The 17,261-nt window shown below is 34.6% G+C and overlaps 1 protein-coding gene across 1 annotated transcript in view; it reads left to right on the plus strand.

Moving 5' to 3' along the window:
* The window catches only part of Faf1 (Fas associated factor 1), a 337,162-nt gene that overhangs the window by 103,919 nt on the left and 215,982 nt on the right, over positions 1-17,261 (plus strand). The window contains exon 7 of the mRNA XM_028888986.2: positions 11,232-11,337. Within this exon, the coding sequence (XP_028744819.1) occupies positions 11,232-11,337 (106 nt within the window). The remainder of the gene's footprint in view (positions 1-11,231; positions 11,338-17,261) is intronic.

Below are 17,261 nucleotides of genomic sequence, written 5' to 3' on the forward strand. Positions count from 1 at the left end.
GTCAGTATTTTAAGTACATAAGTTTAATTTTAGTTAACATTATTATTAGACTTTTTAAAGTAAGATTTTTAAGGTATTGTATTGGTAAATGTTTTTAATAAGTCCTTTAAAAGCAGCTCATTTTAAGAAAATGGCATTCTGGATGAAAAACGCATCCTGTCTCCAATTAAAGCATCAATGGTGATCACAGCACACCTAATTGGAGTGATGTACCAAATCCAGTTATACAGTTTACTGCCTATTGATAGAGATTTGCTTGTTAGCATCACACTTTGAAAAAGAGCTGCAGGTATTCTTTATGACAAGAACTTATTTAATGGACAGCCAGAAAGTTGTTCACTGATTCACAAAGCAAGAAAATCAATACATGCAAATGTGCTTTTTTTAAAAAATTTTTCCTCAACAAATGGAATTATGGTTATACAGTTTTGTTATTTTCTACGTGGTGTAGATCTCAATATATCAATATCAGCACTAATTACCATGTTTTGATTAATCTTAGATACTTTGGTTGAGACATTTTGTTGAATCCAATATATCACTGTATTGATAAACAGTAATTATAGGCATAAGGCCACCTGGACTTTGAAATTATCTTGAAAAACGTTATTAGGAATTATGTAAAATGAAATATTTGTTTATCTAGACATATTTAATTGCCAACAAAGAAAGCAATTAAAAGTAGCTGCAGACTAAGAGGCCAACCTTTGTTAAACATGGTTTTAAGATTGTTACAGAACTTGTGGTGATGATAACGTGGTGTCTTGGAGGATGTTAACAACTGTAGCGGAGTGTTAATTAAGAATGAGGTAATCTTGAGCTCAGAATTATTAGTATCATGTTAGTTTAGCTGGACAGGAGCAAAACCAAGTTTTGGTTATGATAATAGCTCGTCATATTTATAGTGGATAGATTAACATTTTATTTTTTATGCTGTTCCCAAGACAGTTTTAAAATCCTCAATGAAATACAATCATATGTAAACATCAAGGCCTTAGCTCATTTACATATGTGCCAGATTTTCAAACTGATTGCTATTTGAACCTAATCTGTCATTGCTGGCTGCATTAGCTACAACAAACATTACATTTACATATTGATTTCTTATTTTGTTTTAGTGTAAATAATCCATAATTATAGTAAATTTGGTCTTTTGTTGACAAGGGCTCATATGACTCTTAAATTTAGAATGGAAATTTAAATTACCATGTGTTTTGCTTCTTAATTCAGAATCTGGTGTATCTCAAAGGAAAAAAGATAATTGTAGATCACAAAATATTAAAAAGAGTCAAAAGAAAAATCTTAATGTTTAGAAAGATACAAATTGTATTTCTCTAAAATGATAAACATTTTGGTATAAAAATTCATGGTAAATTAAATAAGTTACTATTCCTGCTTCAGTCATTAGACCATGTTTAAAAAATCTGATGTAAATGGATGTAACGATCCTATTTTATATACACACACACACACACACACACACACACACACACACACACACACGTCTAGCTCCAGAAAATATATACCCCGTATACACAAAAGAACTTCCAGTGTCTGTATTCGTGTTAATATTTATCCTAATTACACATATAACTAATGTAGAAAGTATACTTTTGTGTATAGATGTCATTAGACATACAGTATTTTAAGTAGAAGTGACAACAAACTCCCAATTTCCATGTAGACTGATTAAAAGTATATTGTATTTTTTTCTGGGAACATTTAGTTGGAAAAATGGTGGCTGCTATATTACTTAAACACTGATAATATGGTTAAACTTTACTAAGGTAATTTAATTTATATACCATAAATTTTCAATTCCTAGGTGTCAGTTGGCCAGTTCAAAAGCCTGAATTAAACTAATGACAGATTTTTCTTTGATGCAAACTTTACCTCATCAGTGAGGTTGTTATCACAGAATGTGGTATACTGGGTAGCTTAAACACAACTATGTACTTTTCAGCCTCATGGAGGTTGAGAGAAGTCCAAGATGAAGGCACCAAGAGACTCACTTCCTAGTGAGGGCTTCCCCCTGGCTTGACTGCCTTCTTGAAAGTCTTCGTGCCAGAAGAGAAATAGAGCTCTACTTTCTTAGTTAGCTTGTGAGAATACTAATCCAATCATGGGACTCTCATGGCTTCATCTAAATGTGATTATGTCAGAAAGCACTATATATCATACTAGGAGTTAAAATTTTAACGTGAATTTTGGGGAGAACATGAACATTTAATTCTAGAAGCCCTGAAGTTTAAGAATGAATTTCTCTTTTCTAGTTTGTTTGATTTTGGTGGATTTATAACTTAAAACAGTGTTTTCTCTAGATAGCCTGTTACTTGATAGGCAGGCTATGATTTAGAATTACTGAGTCTTTTACATACTAAAGACTTTCAGAGGGGATTCTGGACTGAAGGGATTACTGAGAGGATCCTTTGATTGCTGCTGTCACTGTTCTTGATTGACGACATGGTGCTGTTACTAATTGGTAGGAAGAAGTTATTCTCTTCTTCCGTTCTTTAGCAATTAATAACTGCTCTGTAGCTATCTGGTGATCAAATGGTGTTTCTTTTCGAGGGGAGGGAAATGTAGTAATTTTGTGTGTGTGTGTGTGTGTGTGTGTGTTTGTAACATAGCTCGCCCATGTGGTAGTCAGAGGACCACTTGTAGAGTTGGTTTTCTTTTTAGTTTTGTGGGACATGGGAAATCAAATTTAGAGTTGGCAGCAAGTGCCTTCACCTGCTGAACCATCTCACCCTCAAATGCAATTTCTATATTAAAATGCATCCTTCAGTTAACCTTGAAAAATTGCTATTTAAGTATTCTTGAACTTATTTTCTGACTTGCTGATGTGCTCTCTTAATGTAAAAGAAATTAGCAAGACAGTGAAGACTATTTTTTTTTTGCTGTTTTTAGTTTTATCAGTAATTACCAGTAATACATGGTATTCTATGTTTACATATATAAAAATGCCTATATTAGAGCTTCAAATTTATTATAGGGGTTTGTGTACTAATATTTATTTTTACATGATCTTCTTGAACAAAAGTGAAGGAGAATGTAAAAATGTTTAAATTAAGCCAAATGCATTAACATGGTATTGGCTTTCACTAGAAGGCATATATCTTACAGGTAACTTTCTGTTTCCTGCAGCGTAGCTATAGTGGAATGAGTGTGTTTCAGGAATAATCTGGTATTGAAAGAAGCAGCCGGAGAGTTGTGGACCAAGAAGAATAAAGATGTTTTGTCAAAATTATTTCTACATGTGTGTTACTAGTCTAGATAATGATGTTTAGTTATAATACTGAGACTTTGGGGGAATTGGTTACCATGTTTTTAGAGTTTTCACTTATACATTATTCTCTTCCCCATAATTTTAAAATTAAAGTAATTAGGTGCAGTTATTTTTTCCTTTAGCCCCACCTAGGATAGGCTGAGACAGGGGATCACTTGAGCCTAGGAGTTTGGAGCCAAACCTGGGCAATGTAGTGATGCTGGCTCTTAAAGAAAAGTTAATGAATACATTAAATAATTATGGTAGGATATATGTAAAAGTACTTATTACTTTGCTCATTAGGTGTTTACTATGATTATCTCTCATTTAATTTTACTCTATTTTATTTTGATTTGTTGCAAATAATCACTACATCAGACAAATGTTGATCATTCTGATTACATGTTAAACAGTTTTAGTCTGTCCACCAAAGCAAAGACTAATAGTTTTAGTAACCCTTGTCATTTTGTAGAAACCAAAACATGTCTTTGTTGATAAGTACAGATAGCCCAATTGAAAGAAAAATCACAATGGAGAAACACAATAAAGAGAGAAAATGTGTTCATGTAAAACCATTTCTTTATTGTGCTCACCTTTGTACTGCCTTGGAAAAGTTTGCCTGTTTGAAGGCTGGTAAGGTAGCTTAGTAGGTAAAGCACTTGGTACTAAGCTTGAGGACCTGAGTTTAATCCCTGGACCCACATGGTGGAAGGAAAGAGCCAATTTCTTCAGCTTGTCCTCTGACCTTGATGTGTGTGCCATGGTGCACACATACTTCCCATAAATTAATTATATTTTCAAATTATTTCTTTTATTTTTTGGGATTATAATACAATTAATTGTTTCCCCTGACTTTTCCTCCTACCAAACCCTCCATATACTCCATTTTGCACTCTTTCAAATTCATGGCCTCCTTTTTATTATTGTTATATACATGTGGGTGTATGTGTGTATATATATATATATTCCTTAATAAAACCTGCTGTGTGTGTGTGTGTGTGTGTGTGTGTGTGTGTGTGTGTGTGTATAAATATTCCTAAATAGAACCTGCTCAGTCTGTGTAATGCTACTTGTATTTATTCATGTTTTTCAGGCTGACCATTTGGTATTGATAACCAATTAGTGTGTTCTCTTCTGATCTCAACATTCCTTAGTTGCCTATAGTTCTTTGCATAGGATTGAAGCCTCTTGGGCTTTCTTGCATGGTGACTTCTGGTACCATACATAAAATATTTTTTTTTAAATAAAAATAAAGTTTACTGTTGTTATTTGTTTTTGGCTCTTTTTTGGGGGGTGCCTGCCACCCAGTTCCCAAATAAATTTACACACAGAGTCTTATTATTACTTATAAATGCCTGGCCTTACCTTTGCTTAGTTTCTAGGCATTCTCCAACTCCAAAGCCAGCTTTTTATTTTATTTTATTTTATTTTATTTTATTTTATTTTATTTTATTTTATTTTATTTTATTATTTTTGAGACAGGGTTTCTCTGTGTAGCTTTGCGCCTTTCTTGGAACTCACTTTGGAGACCAGGCTGGCCTCACAGAGATCCACCTGGCTCTGCCTCCCAAGTGCTGGGATTAAAGGCGTGTGCCACCACTGCTCGGCCAAAGCCAGCTTTAATTTTTAATTGAACTGGGACTACAAAGAGACCATTTGTGTTAAGTGTCTGTAGAGAAGAGCAGAAACAAACATTTAGAAAGACTTATGAAATTTTATATATGATATACCAATAGGCCAATTTATTCTTTTTCTTGAGACATTTTTTCTGAATGATTTGTCCTTTTCCTTCAGATGTCTCGTTTGTCTAGTGTTCTTCAGATTCCTTAGCCTTCATTCTCCTGAAAGACAAAAACAAAAACCTGTCCCCAAGCCTAGCTTGGGGGAGGTTCCCTTTTGGCAAGTTATATCCTTTTAAATGAAAAGCATTTGTTAGTGGTATAAATTAGTTTAAATTGGATGGATGGTCATGTTGGTTGACGAGCTTATCACCTCTTCTAATTAAGAGGTTTCTTTTGTTCAAATCGAACCTTTATCAATTTCGATGGTATCCACAGCTTTTCTTTTCCTGTAGAAACAAAAGCAAAACCTTGACGCCAACGTAACACATATCCTGGTTTCCATTCTGAGGTCAGCATATCTTTAAAGTATATAGGCTGATTTAATTCTGTAGTTTTTTCTATTGTCCAATGTCTCTCCGCAGCTGTAGTTCCTTTCTCATTAGCGCTGATAAAATTCAGAGTTAATAGAGCATTATGTAATCTTTCTGGGTTTTTTTGTTACCCCTTTCTGTTTATTTAGCATATCCTTTATAGTTCAATTTGATCTTTCTATGACTGCTTGGCCTGTAGGATTGTGTGTTATACCTGTAATATACTTTATATTGTAATAAGCAAAAAACTATTTCATTTTACCAGAGACATATGCGGGTGCATTGTCAATTTTAAATTGTGCAGGTATACCCATGATGGCCATAACTTCTAGCAAATGTGTGATTACCAAATCAGTCTTTTCAGAACTCAGAGCAGTTGCCCATTGAAATCCTGAATAAGTGTCAATGATGTGGTGTACATATTTCAGTTTTCCAAATTCTGCAAAGTGAAACACATCCATCTGCCAGATTTTATTCCTTTGAATATTGGGTTACATCCTGCTGGTGGAGAGTCTGATTATAAAAAGAACAAGTAGGGCATTTCCTTACAATTTCCTTGGCTTGTTGCCAGGTTATGGAAAAATCCTTTTTTAAACCTTTACTATTGACACGATGTTTTTTTTATGAAATTCTGAGGCCTCCAGCATATTTCCTATCAATAGTTTATTAATCTCATCATTACCTTGTGCTATAGGGCCTGGCAGACCTGTATGGGATTGGATGTGAGTTATATATAAAGAATGCTTCCTATTCCTGATTATATCTTGTAACTGAATAAATAACAAATTTAATTCTGACTCATCAGGGATAAATTCTACAGTCTCAATATGTAAGACCACCCTTTCAGCATACCAAGAGTCAGTAACTATGTTGAAAGGTTCAGAAAAATCCATTAATACCAACAGAATAGCATACAATTCCAATTTTTGAACCAAATTATAAGGACTTTGAACCACTTTACTTAAATTTTCTGACTTGTAACCAACCCTTCTAAACAATGACAACTATCCCAAACCCAAAACCTATTAAAAGACCAAAAAAATCACTCGCCCCACCCCACCTCTTGGGAATGTGGGTGCTGTGTTTTTAAAATTGCTTCATACTGTTTGTGGGTGAAGGCATCTTTAGGGTCCTGGAGTGAAAATTTTGAGATAATGACCAAGTCCTGGGAAGACTAGCAGTAACCTTTGCTGATAGATACCACCTGTCAGGATCAGGAGGCATGTGGAGGCCAGAGGTCGATTTGGGGTGTTTTCCTTTGTTGCTTTCCACCTTACCTTTTTGAGATAGTCTCTCATCACAGACTAAAGCTCACTATTAAGTATAGGTTGGCTGATCAGGCTACCCCTGGAATATCCATCCCTGTTTGTACTCCCACCCTACTTCCAGTGCTGAAGTTACAGCCATAGGTCACCTTTCACCTGGGTGCTTGGGGACATGAATCAGGTCTTCATCGTGCAGAAAGTACTTAATGAGTGATATCCCCAACTCCATTAAAAAGATTTTTTCCCTGTACAAACTCATAAATCATGAAGAATAATTGCTATAAAGGCACTGTAGATCTTTTTGTTGGTGTTAGATTGTCACTGTGAGTTTTTAAAGTTTCAGCATCTCTTAAGTGTTCTATTTTCAGTGTTATAATATGCCACCTCATAGCTTATGCAATAAAAATTCACTCTTGGCTCTTTAAAGTTTAATATTCATAGTCCTATAAAGGAAAATTTTATTTATTATTTCAGAAGAGGGAACTGCGTATTGACAGAGTAGTCAAGTGTCTAAGATAGGGCTTTAGATATTTAGGCACTCACCAAATACTGCTGAAAAATGATTGACTTGCTATGGTCAAACAGTTAACCCTGGTAGAACAGAAGTTTAGAGCCTGCTCCCTAATACCCTAGCAGTTTTAGGCTTGTGTCTCTGTATGTGTATATGTTCCATCTCCACAGCTATCCAGAAATTATAGAACTGACTAAATGATTTTCTCCTCAACAGTATGGCAGTTGGTGCTGGTCCTGTCAGACTTGTCTGCAAGATTATTGCTCAAGTCTGCTAGCAAAACCAAGCAACAGATCTAAGAAACTGCATAAAGGCAGTTTAAAAAGTACACATATTCATGGATTCATTTTTATATATAAAATAGTGAAGATTTTGAAATTCTGAGTTCCTTAGCTTAGCTTCTGTAGTCTTCCATAATATACCCTTCTTCCTTCTCCTTTCCCTCCTCCCTACCACCTCCTTTTTCAAAATGATTTTTTGAATTGTGTTTTTTGTGTAGCACTGACTGTCCTAGATCCCAGTCTGTAGACAGGGTTGGGCTCGAACTCACAGAGATCTACCTGCCTCTGCCTCCTGAGTGCTGGGATTCAATGTGTGCACCACCATTGCCCAGCCTCCCTCCCCCCTTTTTTTAAATAAGGAAGAAAGTTTTGTTTGACTCATAGTTTTAGAAGTTTTAGTTCATGTATATTTGACCCTGTTACTCTTGGGCCTCTGGCAGGGCAGTATGGGGTTGGGGGTGGGTGGGTAAGGACAAAGAGGGGAGGGAGGGAGAGGAAGAGAAGCCAGGATCCCTATGTTCCTTTTAAGGGCAGGCCTTCTAAATGACCATAACTTGCTTTCTGGAAATAGCCCCACCTCCCAAAAGTTTCCACTATCCCAGAATGCTACTTGTGGACACCAAGCCTTGAACACAAGTGTCTTTGTGTTACATCTCAGATCCACACACACTTTAATAAACCTGGTTTTAGGATTAGGCTAAGGGAAATCCCAAATTTGAGATGCTTTTCCTGAAGCCTGCTCTGTGTGTGGACAGTGACTTGCTTGGAAGGGTCACTGTGGTGGTTTTCTGGGCTGTTGTCCCAGACTGTAACATTCTTGGGAGGCTGTGCCTGATCCAGGTGTAAGGAAGGGCTTCAGGAATTGAAATGTCTCTCTCCCTTGCTTCTGCCCCTGGGCTCAAGGGAAGGCTCTTGTGCAGTTAACTTGTGACACTTATCTCTACTCCTTCATTATAGCCATACTGAGCCTTCTATGTTGCCAGCATGTGGCTATCTTTTTTTTTTTTTGGCCTTTGTGTACTTTGTGTCTGGGCTTTGGCATGACTGAAGCCACTCTTCTACTTGAAACAGTTACTTCATTTGTTGTTGTTTTATACTGGTCTTTATTGATTTTTCTCTTTACCATTAATCTTTAAATTGACTCCTCCTTGCTTTTGTTTCAGATGTTGGAATGTTCTAGGGTTCCATCTTGATCTTTCTGTTTTTCTCTTAGTAGCTTCTTTCCTCACATGGTTTTATTTGGCATAAAGTCATATCTCCCATATGCCCTCATGCTTTGACTCTGCTCTTATATCTCTTAAGTGCCCATTTTGTGTGTTTTTTGTTTTGTTTTCTAACAGAGAATGGAGCCACACATGGCCTAGGCTGGCCTCAGACTTGCCTTGTAACTGAGGATGCCTTTGAGCTCTAATCTTACTGTCTCCACCATCTTGAGTCCTGAGTTCTCCTTTTACCTGGCTTTGGTTTTTACGTTCAGCTATATTGTATATAACATTGAAATTTCTTTTTGTGTGTCTCACATATAGTCAAGCTTAATTCATCTAAAACTTCACTCTCAATTTTCCTACCAATTGATTTTTGATGAATACAATTTCATCCTTTTGTTTGCTCAGACTGGAAATCTTGAGGTTGTATTTTTCTCTTGTTCTCTATCAGTAAATCATCAGTCTTCTGCCTCTAACCTGTGTTCTGTATTTGATATTCTTACTATTCCTCCTTCTTTTCCTCACTTCTTTTGTGAATTAATCCATGCCTCTATTTCCCCCATCTTCAGTCTTTCTCTCTTTAGCTAGTGCATACAGAGAATCTTACAGAGATGGAAATAGCAGCCGGCTCTTAGCGTATTCCTCTTTCAAACCCCTAGTAGCTTTCCTGTGCAGTTACTATGAGAACCTGGGAAAGTGGACCTTTGCTGATCGCCTTTTATTATGCCAACCTCGGTTGATAGGTCTTTTCCCTGGAGATGCCTTTCTCAGCTGTTCTGTTTACTGAATTTTCCTGACCCTCTGTTATCTTGTATCTTATGATCTGTTTTACTTTCTTCATGGTACATAGCACTCTCCAAGTTTACTTATTTATTTACTTGTTCTTTGTCCCATTTGCCAGAAATTTAAGTTTCACGGAAACAAGGGCCATGTTTTTTGTTTTTGTTTTTTTTTTTTAATTTTTTATTCCCCATTATTTCTCTAGAAACTAGAATGTTTTGACTATAGATTGGTATACAACAAACAGTGTCAAAGTTGTGTCCCCCCCCCCCCCCAAATGTGTATTTTGAGTGTTCAGTTCTAAGATCCTATTTGAATTTTAACCTTTGTGTGTCTTCTCTTGATATGGATTACTTTTTCTCCTCATGGACACCTTTACCCCTTGACCAAGGGCAGAGTTAAGCATGTTTGTTTCAGTTTTCATTGAACTTTTATTTCAGTTCTACTGGCAGTGGTGTGTATGTAGCCCTATTAGACTGAGTTTTTCAAAGAACTATGTATTTTTATTTAGATTGAATTCCTTTGCAAGGCATTGACCTAATGCTGCTTCAAAAATAAATATATTGATAAATACTTTAACTAGAATGATAGTTGTGTGACTTTGTTGTGTGAAAGACAAAGATGAATATGACTCTCACCTTGTGGAAACTCACAACTTGTTTATTACTAAGTGAATATCTGCAGTGTATCACTGCTTAGGTGCTAAAGATATAATAACAAATGTTCTTGCCTCAATAAACTTGTGTTTTAGTTGGATAAAATTTTTTAAAATTTATTAGCAATATTTTATATCTATGTTTCTTTTGTATTTTTTGTCTGTTAATAACCTGTGAACTCTTTGGCAGACAATAGGGTGAGCAGATTAAAAGCCTAATTCTAATCTTTATTCTGTGTGTGTTTATCACATTGTTCCAGATTGTCAAGAGAGGAGCCAAGTAGGCCAGAGCTATGTATCACACTCAGAATATTTTCTGAGGCTATAGCCATGGCAAAATTACCCCCTTGACAGGCAGTGAACATATTTGAACATAATAGCAATAGATTTTTATTAAATTATTGATGAAGATCATGTTTCTTAATATTGACATAAAGTTGAATCATGATATATTCTTAATTTATGTAGCCGATTACATTTTTTTTTGTGTGTGTTTTTTATGCTTTTCTAACATTTGGGAACTTTGCTATAGGACTTTAAAAGTGTTGCTTTGAACTCTTCAATTCCTGAATTCTATATAGCTGAACCCTAAGTGAAAGCATTATTTTGAAAGAATTTTGGTATGCCGATTATAATTCTGTAGATTTCAGTGTCTTCTGAATTTTTGCCTAAAACGTATTTTCTATTTTTATACAGCATTTGTAAGTATAAACAAATTTTATAGTTCTGTTCTAGACAGCTGTTTCATTAGCATTGAATCAGTCTTTCAGTACATTTGAATAAATATTTTAATAGATATTTAATATTTGGCAATTAGACAATTGATTCTCTTGGAGGAATAAGAAAATAGATAACATAATAGAAAGTATGTAGTATTTGAAGTATCTGCAGTAGAAGTTTTAAAACACCTTGGTAGAGAAGGAGTTAACAGGTTAGCTCCCCTTGGTTGTTCTCAGCATGCTGTCTTGCCTTTAGGAGCTGAGAAGATGATAACATTGGGCCCGGACATGCCTATGTGGAAGTTAGAGTACTCCTGGGGTTTTTGCAGCTAGCTGTGAAGCAAGCTAGAACTTGTTCATCTCTGAGTTCCTTGTTTTTCTTTCAACCCTTTCAGTGCCCTGCAGGAATCATTAAATCAAAACTTCATGCTGATCATCACCCACCGAGAAGTCCAGCGGGAGTACAACCTGAACTTCTCAGGAAGCAGTACCGTTCAAGAGGTGAGTTATGTCTCACAGCTAAGGAATAAAGGTAGCTCATTATAGCTAATGTTGACCCTGTTAGAGAGGGCTTATCTGTTCTGGTAGAAACTCTCTTTATGTTTCATTATTAGGTTTTTAATTTTAATTAACTGGAGTATCAATGATTACTGTAGATGCACTAAATGACTTGACCTAGAAATATAAATGTTGTAAGTGGGAACTCTTGGTAATTCTTAAAACACTCTGCTTAAAACTCTGCCTAAGAACAATTCATTATTATAAAAATATTTCATGGTTTTATAGCAATTATTCAGAATATTAATTTGCACATTGTTGACAGCATTTATTGTGGAGTGTGTTTCTATTTTATTGGAAAGGTCACTCTCAAATGTGTCATGCATTTGTATCATATACTTCTGGTTTAAACAGGAATTTGAAGAGGCTTCTCAAGCAGCTCAATCCTAGCTTTGGGCAGTGTTCATAAGATGTGGAGATTGTCATTTAGCTCAGACTATCTGGAAAGAGTCTGTTAGTACACTCTGTATTTTCTTCACTCTGGCGAAAGAGGGCCACTGTTTCAAAAAAAGAGAGAGAGAAAAAAAGGTACTTACGAGAGAAAGGCACCTTCTGGATATGTCTTTGGCCCCACCCATCTAAAGGCCAATGATTTCTCTTCTTAGGGGGGTGAGAAATGTTGGAGGCTTTGACAGGACTTCCATGCTTAGAAACATTAGAATAGTGACTTTCATATTAACCTTCATAATTTATAAAACTTAATTCACTTGTTTTCTTAACTACTGATTTTTTAAATTAAATTTTTAAAATTTATTTTACATACCAACCACAGTTTCCCCTCCCTTCTCTCCTCCCAAGGCGTCCTCTTCCTATCTCCTTTCTACCCCCAAATCTTACTACTGAATTTTGAAAGACTAGATCATGCTAAATCTTGGATTGCCACATAGACATTTAAGACCATATTGTTTAAAATAATTAATAATTTATCTTGAAAGAATAAGTCATTTTTTAGAATTCTACAAAAATGTTTTGATAATGGCTAGGCTGCTAAGTTTCCTTTTTGACAAGTTTGATCAAAGAATTTTATCTTTTGAATTTGTCACAAAGAACTCCTTTTCCTGTTTATTTTCTCCATTAATTACTTGAACAGCTATGATATAACTAAGCATTAATATTCAGCCTTTTCTCTGACTTTTAAATCTATCCATTTATTTTATTTATTTGAGTTTTCTGCAATTTCATGCTTGTGTCGCCATTTCATTTTTAGCTTTTATAATGGGCATTCTAAGCACTAAATTTAAGATTTTAATTTTATTTTTTTGTCTAAAACTGAAGTATAGTTCTATGTCAGAGTAATTATAGGATCTTTGATAATAAAATTTAAATTACATATGTGAACATTTTATTAAACAAGGAAATATAGCTTTACAACAACTCCAGTTAAGTAATAAAACAAGATAAGAGGTAAATTTTACTATTGACTTATGTTTTTATTTGAAGAGGAACATAATGCATCATGGATAAACATAGGAATCCCTTTGATACTGGATGAAATTTTTAATGGCTAAAATGTTGTGTGCAGTTTCTTCCATTCCCAAAGACCCTTTGCATTGCCAGTTTAACTCACTTGAGTGTGTTTCAACTTTCTCCCACAAGAGGGCAGAAAGTTCTATTAAGTGGATAGCCTAAAAATGCCACGCAGTGTTTTCAAATTAGCTTCTCTTATATTAACAAAAAGGAGCATAATGGCCAAGTTATTGTTTGATTTACAGATAATTGGCATATTGCAGCGAGGAGACTTAATTTCACCCTTTTAAATTAAACAGGGAGATTTAAAAAGACATAAAATATTCATTAATGTTCGGTGATTATAAAGTAGTGGCATATATTTATTTTGCCTTTATTACTGTTTCGATGGGAAAATACTGCAAATATTTCCGAAATCGAGTTGGCCATACTGACAAGTTGAAATGTTTAAGCAGTGTTAATGCAATCTGCTCACACCTGATATCCTATGCAGAATGATTCAAAATGACTACATCAATTATTAAAAGAAAATTTAAGATTCTGTAAATGTGCCATTGCGCGCCACAGTTGGCTGAAACTGTTCTCTGGTATATTATTTAGATTATCTTTTGATAGTGTCAAGGACTTGAAAACATTGAAATCCTTTTCTTACCATGTTTTAAATATCTCTTAAAAAATGTTCCAGAAGCATTTTTAATGACAAATATTCTTATATATTCCTGGGTAATAGTTTTTCTTCCTTTTCTTTTTTTAATTTTAAAAATGAATTTAAAATAATATTTTGAAACAATGATTATTAAGAAGAATGTTGATTCTAATGAAAATTGCTTTTTTGTGAGGAGATAATTTTACACAGGCTGCTTTATTTTGTGTAACTTTGAGCAAGGCTGTGGAGCAACTGGCTGAGCATAGCTCCCTGGCTTTTTCCTGGTCCTATGGGAACCTGTGCTGAGGCTGGCTTCAGGAAGGAAAGTGCTCCTGTGGATGCCTTGCAACCCACAGTGCCTTATTTCTTGCTAAGCTACTATGAATCAGTTTAATTGCACTAAGAGAGAAGTATGGTCTTGAAAAAAAATTGTAGTTCTGGGTTAATACTAGTATTTTTGTTTTTAATGTGAAAGCTTATTGATGTTATATATCCTAAATTTTAAATTAATCTCTGTTACCAGTTTCAGGAATCTTCTTTGAATAGTAAGCCAAAAATAAATCATGATCACTGTAATTAATAGAGTTTAACAGAATAGATTAAAAGCATCTGATTGTTTTTTCCAATAGGGTAAATTATTTATATTTTCCAGCTAAAAATATTCTTAATGTTTTAAAGTCTTTGAATTTTTAAAAGAAAGCTTGTACAGTATTTTTACTCAGAAAACTATTAAATGATTAAGACTGAAATGGGTACCCATTGTAACTATTAATTGAACAGAGTACATTTTTGAAAAGATTGATTTAAGAGAATAGTGTTAAGATGCAGTTAGAATTTCAAATAAATTAAATAACACGTGGTTATGCAAGTTGGTGGTGAAAACTGACAGTTGTAAAAGTGTTTGCTCATCCTGTCTCTCAGTCGGTGCTTCACAATATGAAGCACCTTTCTCCTTTGGATGCCAGGTGAGGGGTTTGGTTTTAATTATGTGTTTGTTTTAAGATTGTTTCAAATCTTTCTACTTACATATTCTAGATGAGGACATAGCAGTAACATCTAAAGATGGTTAAAAAGGAAATAATTGTAAGTAGTTATAAGAAGTAAAATCCTTATTTTTTCACGATAACATAATAATACCTCATAAAATTATCAATATTCTAATAATATGTGACAGTCCCAACTTTCTATCTATTTGCACCCTAAATTGGATACTTATCACACTTCAAAGTACTGAAATTTCTTCAAAATTTAAACAGGCTTATCTTATTCTAATCAGTTTTCTATTCTTGAGAACTCCCAGTTTTAAACAATTAATTGTAAAGATTCTAGTAATTTAAAATCTGTGGTTTCAAATGCACTTGGGGTGGGCTAACACAAGGGGAGAGGAAGACTGATTTGCCTCTGCAGACCTGAAGCCCAGGTGTGGAAAAGGATATAAAGTCCCTGAAATCAAGCCAACTTTTTCTTGGAAACTGATTCTTTGTTGTCTGCCTTATTTTTGCAAAAGCTTCTGTTAGGCAAATATCTGCTTTTTTGTAGGTGTCACACAAACTTAAGAAACATACACCTGACCCGAAATAACAAAGATAAGAAATCTAAGTCTTTTCAGTGCAGAATCATGGAGTATGACTTATCTATTACAGTGAGAAGTGTGATGAATAGCTATTGGACTTATTTAAATCCTCTTCGTAGTTTCACTTTACCCCAGAATTCTCACTATTCTTATTAATGTTGATTTAGTTCTTAATGGGAATGAAAGGGGAAAATTGACAGCCTACAAAGCCATATCTTACAGGGAGCAAGTAGCACATTTCACTACTAGCACCATGTTATACAAACTAATGATTAAGTGGGAAGCCAATTGAGGTAGAATTGTTATTAAGAAGTAATCTAAGTAAATCATACCAATTCTTAAAAATAATTGTGAAATCAGGATGTTAATTTTGATTCTGAAAATGTAAACCGTGTGGGGTGTGTGTGTGTGTGTGTGTGTGTGTGTGTGTGTGTGTGTGTGTGTGTGTTTGGTCTGTTCTACTTTGTGCTTTCTCATCTTGACTGATGTGTGCTGGGTTGTTATTTAAGGCTGGTGGCTAGTACTGTTTGGAAATCTGTAGTTCTTCACAAATTATATTAGTGAGCACTTTTCTAGTAGTAAATAGATAATAACTTCTTAACTGTTGTGACCTTTCTTTAAATGTTTTGAGGTATTAGGTGTCTTTTTGGGGGGTTTGTTTGTTTTCCAGTATGGGGTAGGGGGCTCGTGGCAAAGAATTGAAGAAACAGTGAGGTAGCTGAGAATGTTCATATGCAAGAGGGTAAATTAAGTTGTGTGCTTACTTAATTAAAAAGTTTAAGTGGTTTGTTTTTACTTCAAGATAAGTGGCATATATTAGCTCAATCAGAATGAGCAGTTTTAATTAGCATATATCATTTAAAAAACTTAAAATAAAAAAATGACATCTTATTAAGAATGAAAGATACAATTTTTAACAACCAGGCTATTAATTCATGCCATTATTCAACTTTCAAGAAAAGGAGAATATGATGTACATGTATTTCTTGGTTTCAGGCTGTATTTTAAAACAGATTTCTTTAATCATACTACTTCAAATGAACAAATAAATGGTGATTATCTTATTGAGATTTTCTGTGTTTCTGTTGTGTCCCTTAGGAAATAAATTTAAGAAATACTTATGGTGTAGCTATTTAGAAATGGTATTTTTCTTTATCTAGAAATATTTTAGAATAATTTGAAAATGATTTAAAAAGAAAAGTATTTTCATCTGTATCTCAAACGAAAATGTAATTTTGTTAAAACTTAAGGGCAATGCTTTAGCCCTTTGTTACTTAAAATATTTTTATCCTAACATCTTAGTCTAGCATATTCATACTTTATGCTTTGTGTGTTGATAATTTTGAAATTCCTGAGTTGAGAGATTGCATTCAGTTATCAGAAACTAATAAACATAAGACATTTTTTATATGCAAGAAAAGGCAGAGAGTAAATAATTGCACTGGTGACCAATACTGTAATAATCCTGTTTTACAATATGCACTTGACAGGTTGTAATAGTGCTAATTGAAGAGACTAATTCACACTTGCTTCATTCTATTCAAAGGCAAAATCAGCAGCTTGTTTTGCTTTTGACCAGATGGTCCTCATGAACACCTACTGTGCACTTTAAGTGCTTTACTAGAATTACAAAGGCTGGGGGCTGCGTTCGACTCCAAATGATTTGAGAAGGGGGGGGGGACTTCTGTGCTCAATGGATTTGGTGCAAGTAAATTAATTCTAGTGGACCCATTACACACAGAGCCCCCTTTTCAAAGCTCTGAGCCTCCTCGCCTGCTCTGTAGCAATGAGAAAGAGAAAGAGAAAGGCAGATTACTGCAAACAGAAATAAAAAAAAGGGTATGAAAGGGAGAAAAGAGGCCTTGAAGCCTTTCATATCATTTGAGTTTTTCAAGTGCGTTATTTTTGGGGAGGGTGGATGTATGAAAAGCCAATTGGAGTTTTTTTTGTTTTAAAGTGCGCTATTTAAGCACCATGAATATAAGCGCAAGAGCAACAGTTGACTGAGTTTACTGTGGTGAAGCTTTGTGTCCGAGGATGAATCAAATTCATTATATTCAACTCTTTGTGTTTTAACATGAATGGAGGGTTAGTTTCACAAGACTGTGTCTGTTTAGGATAATTATAATTTAATATTTTCCTTTCATAAAGTTATCACTGTAGATGTCTAAAATTTTAATC

This window comes from Peromyscus leucopus, chromosome 2 (genome assembly GCF_004664715.2).
Source record: "Peromyscus leucopus breed LL Stock chromosome 2, UCI_PerLeu_2.1, whole genome shotgun sequence".
In the NCBI taxonomy this organism is placed as follows: Eukaryota; Metazoa; Chordata; class Mammalia; order Rodentia; family Cricetidae; genus Peromyscus; species Peromyscus leucopus.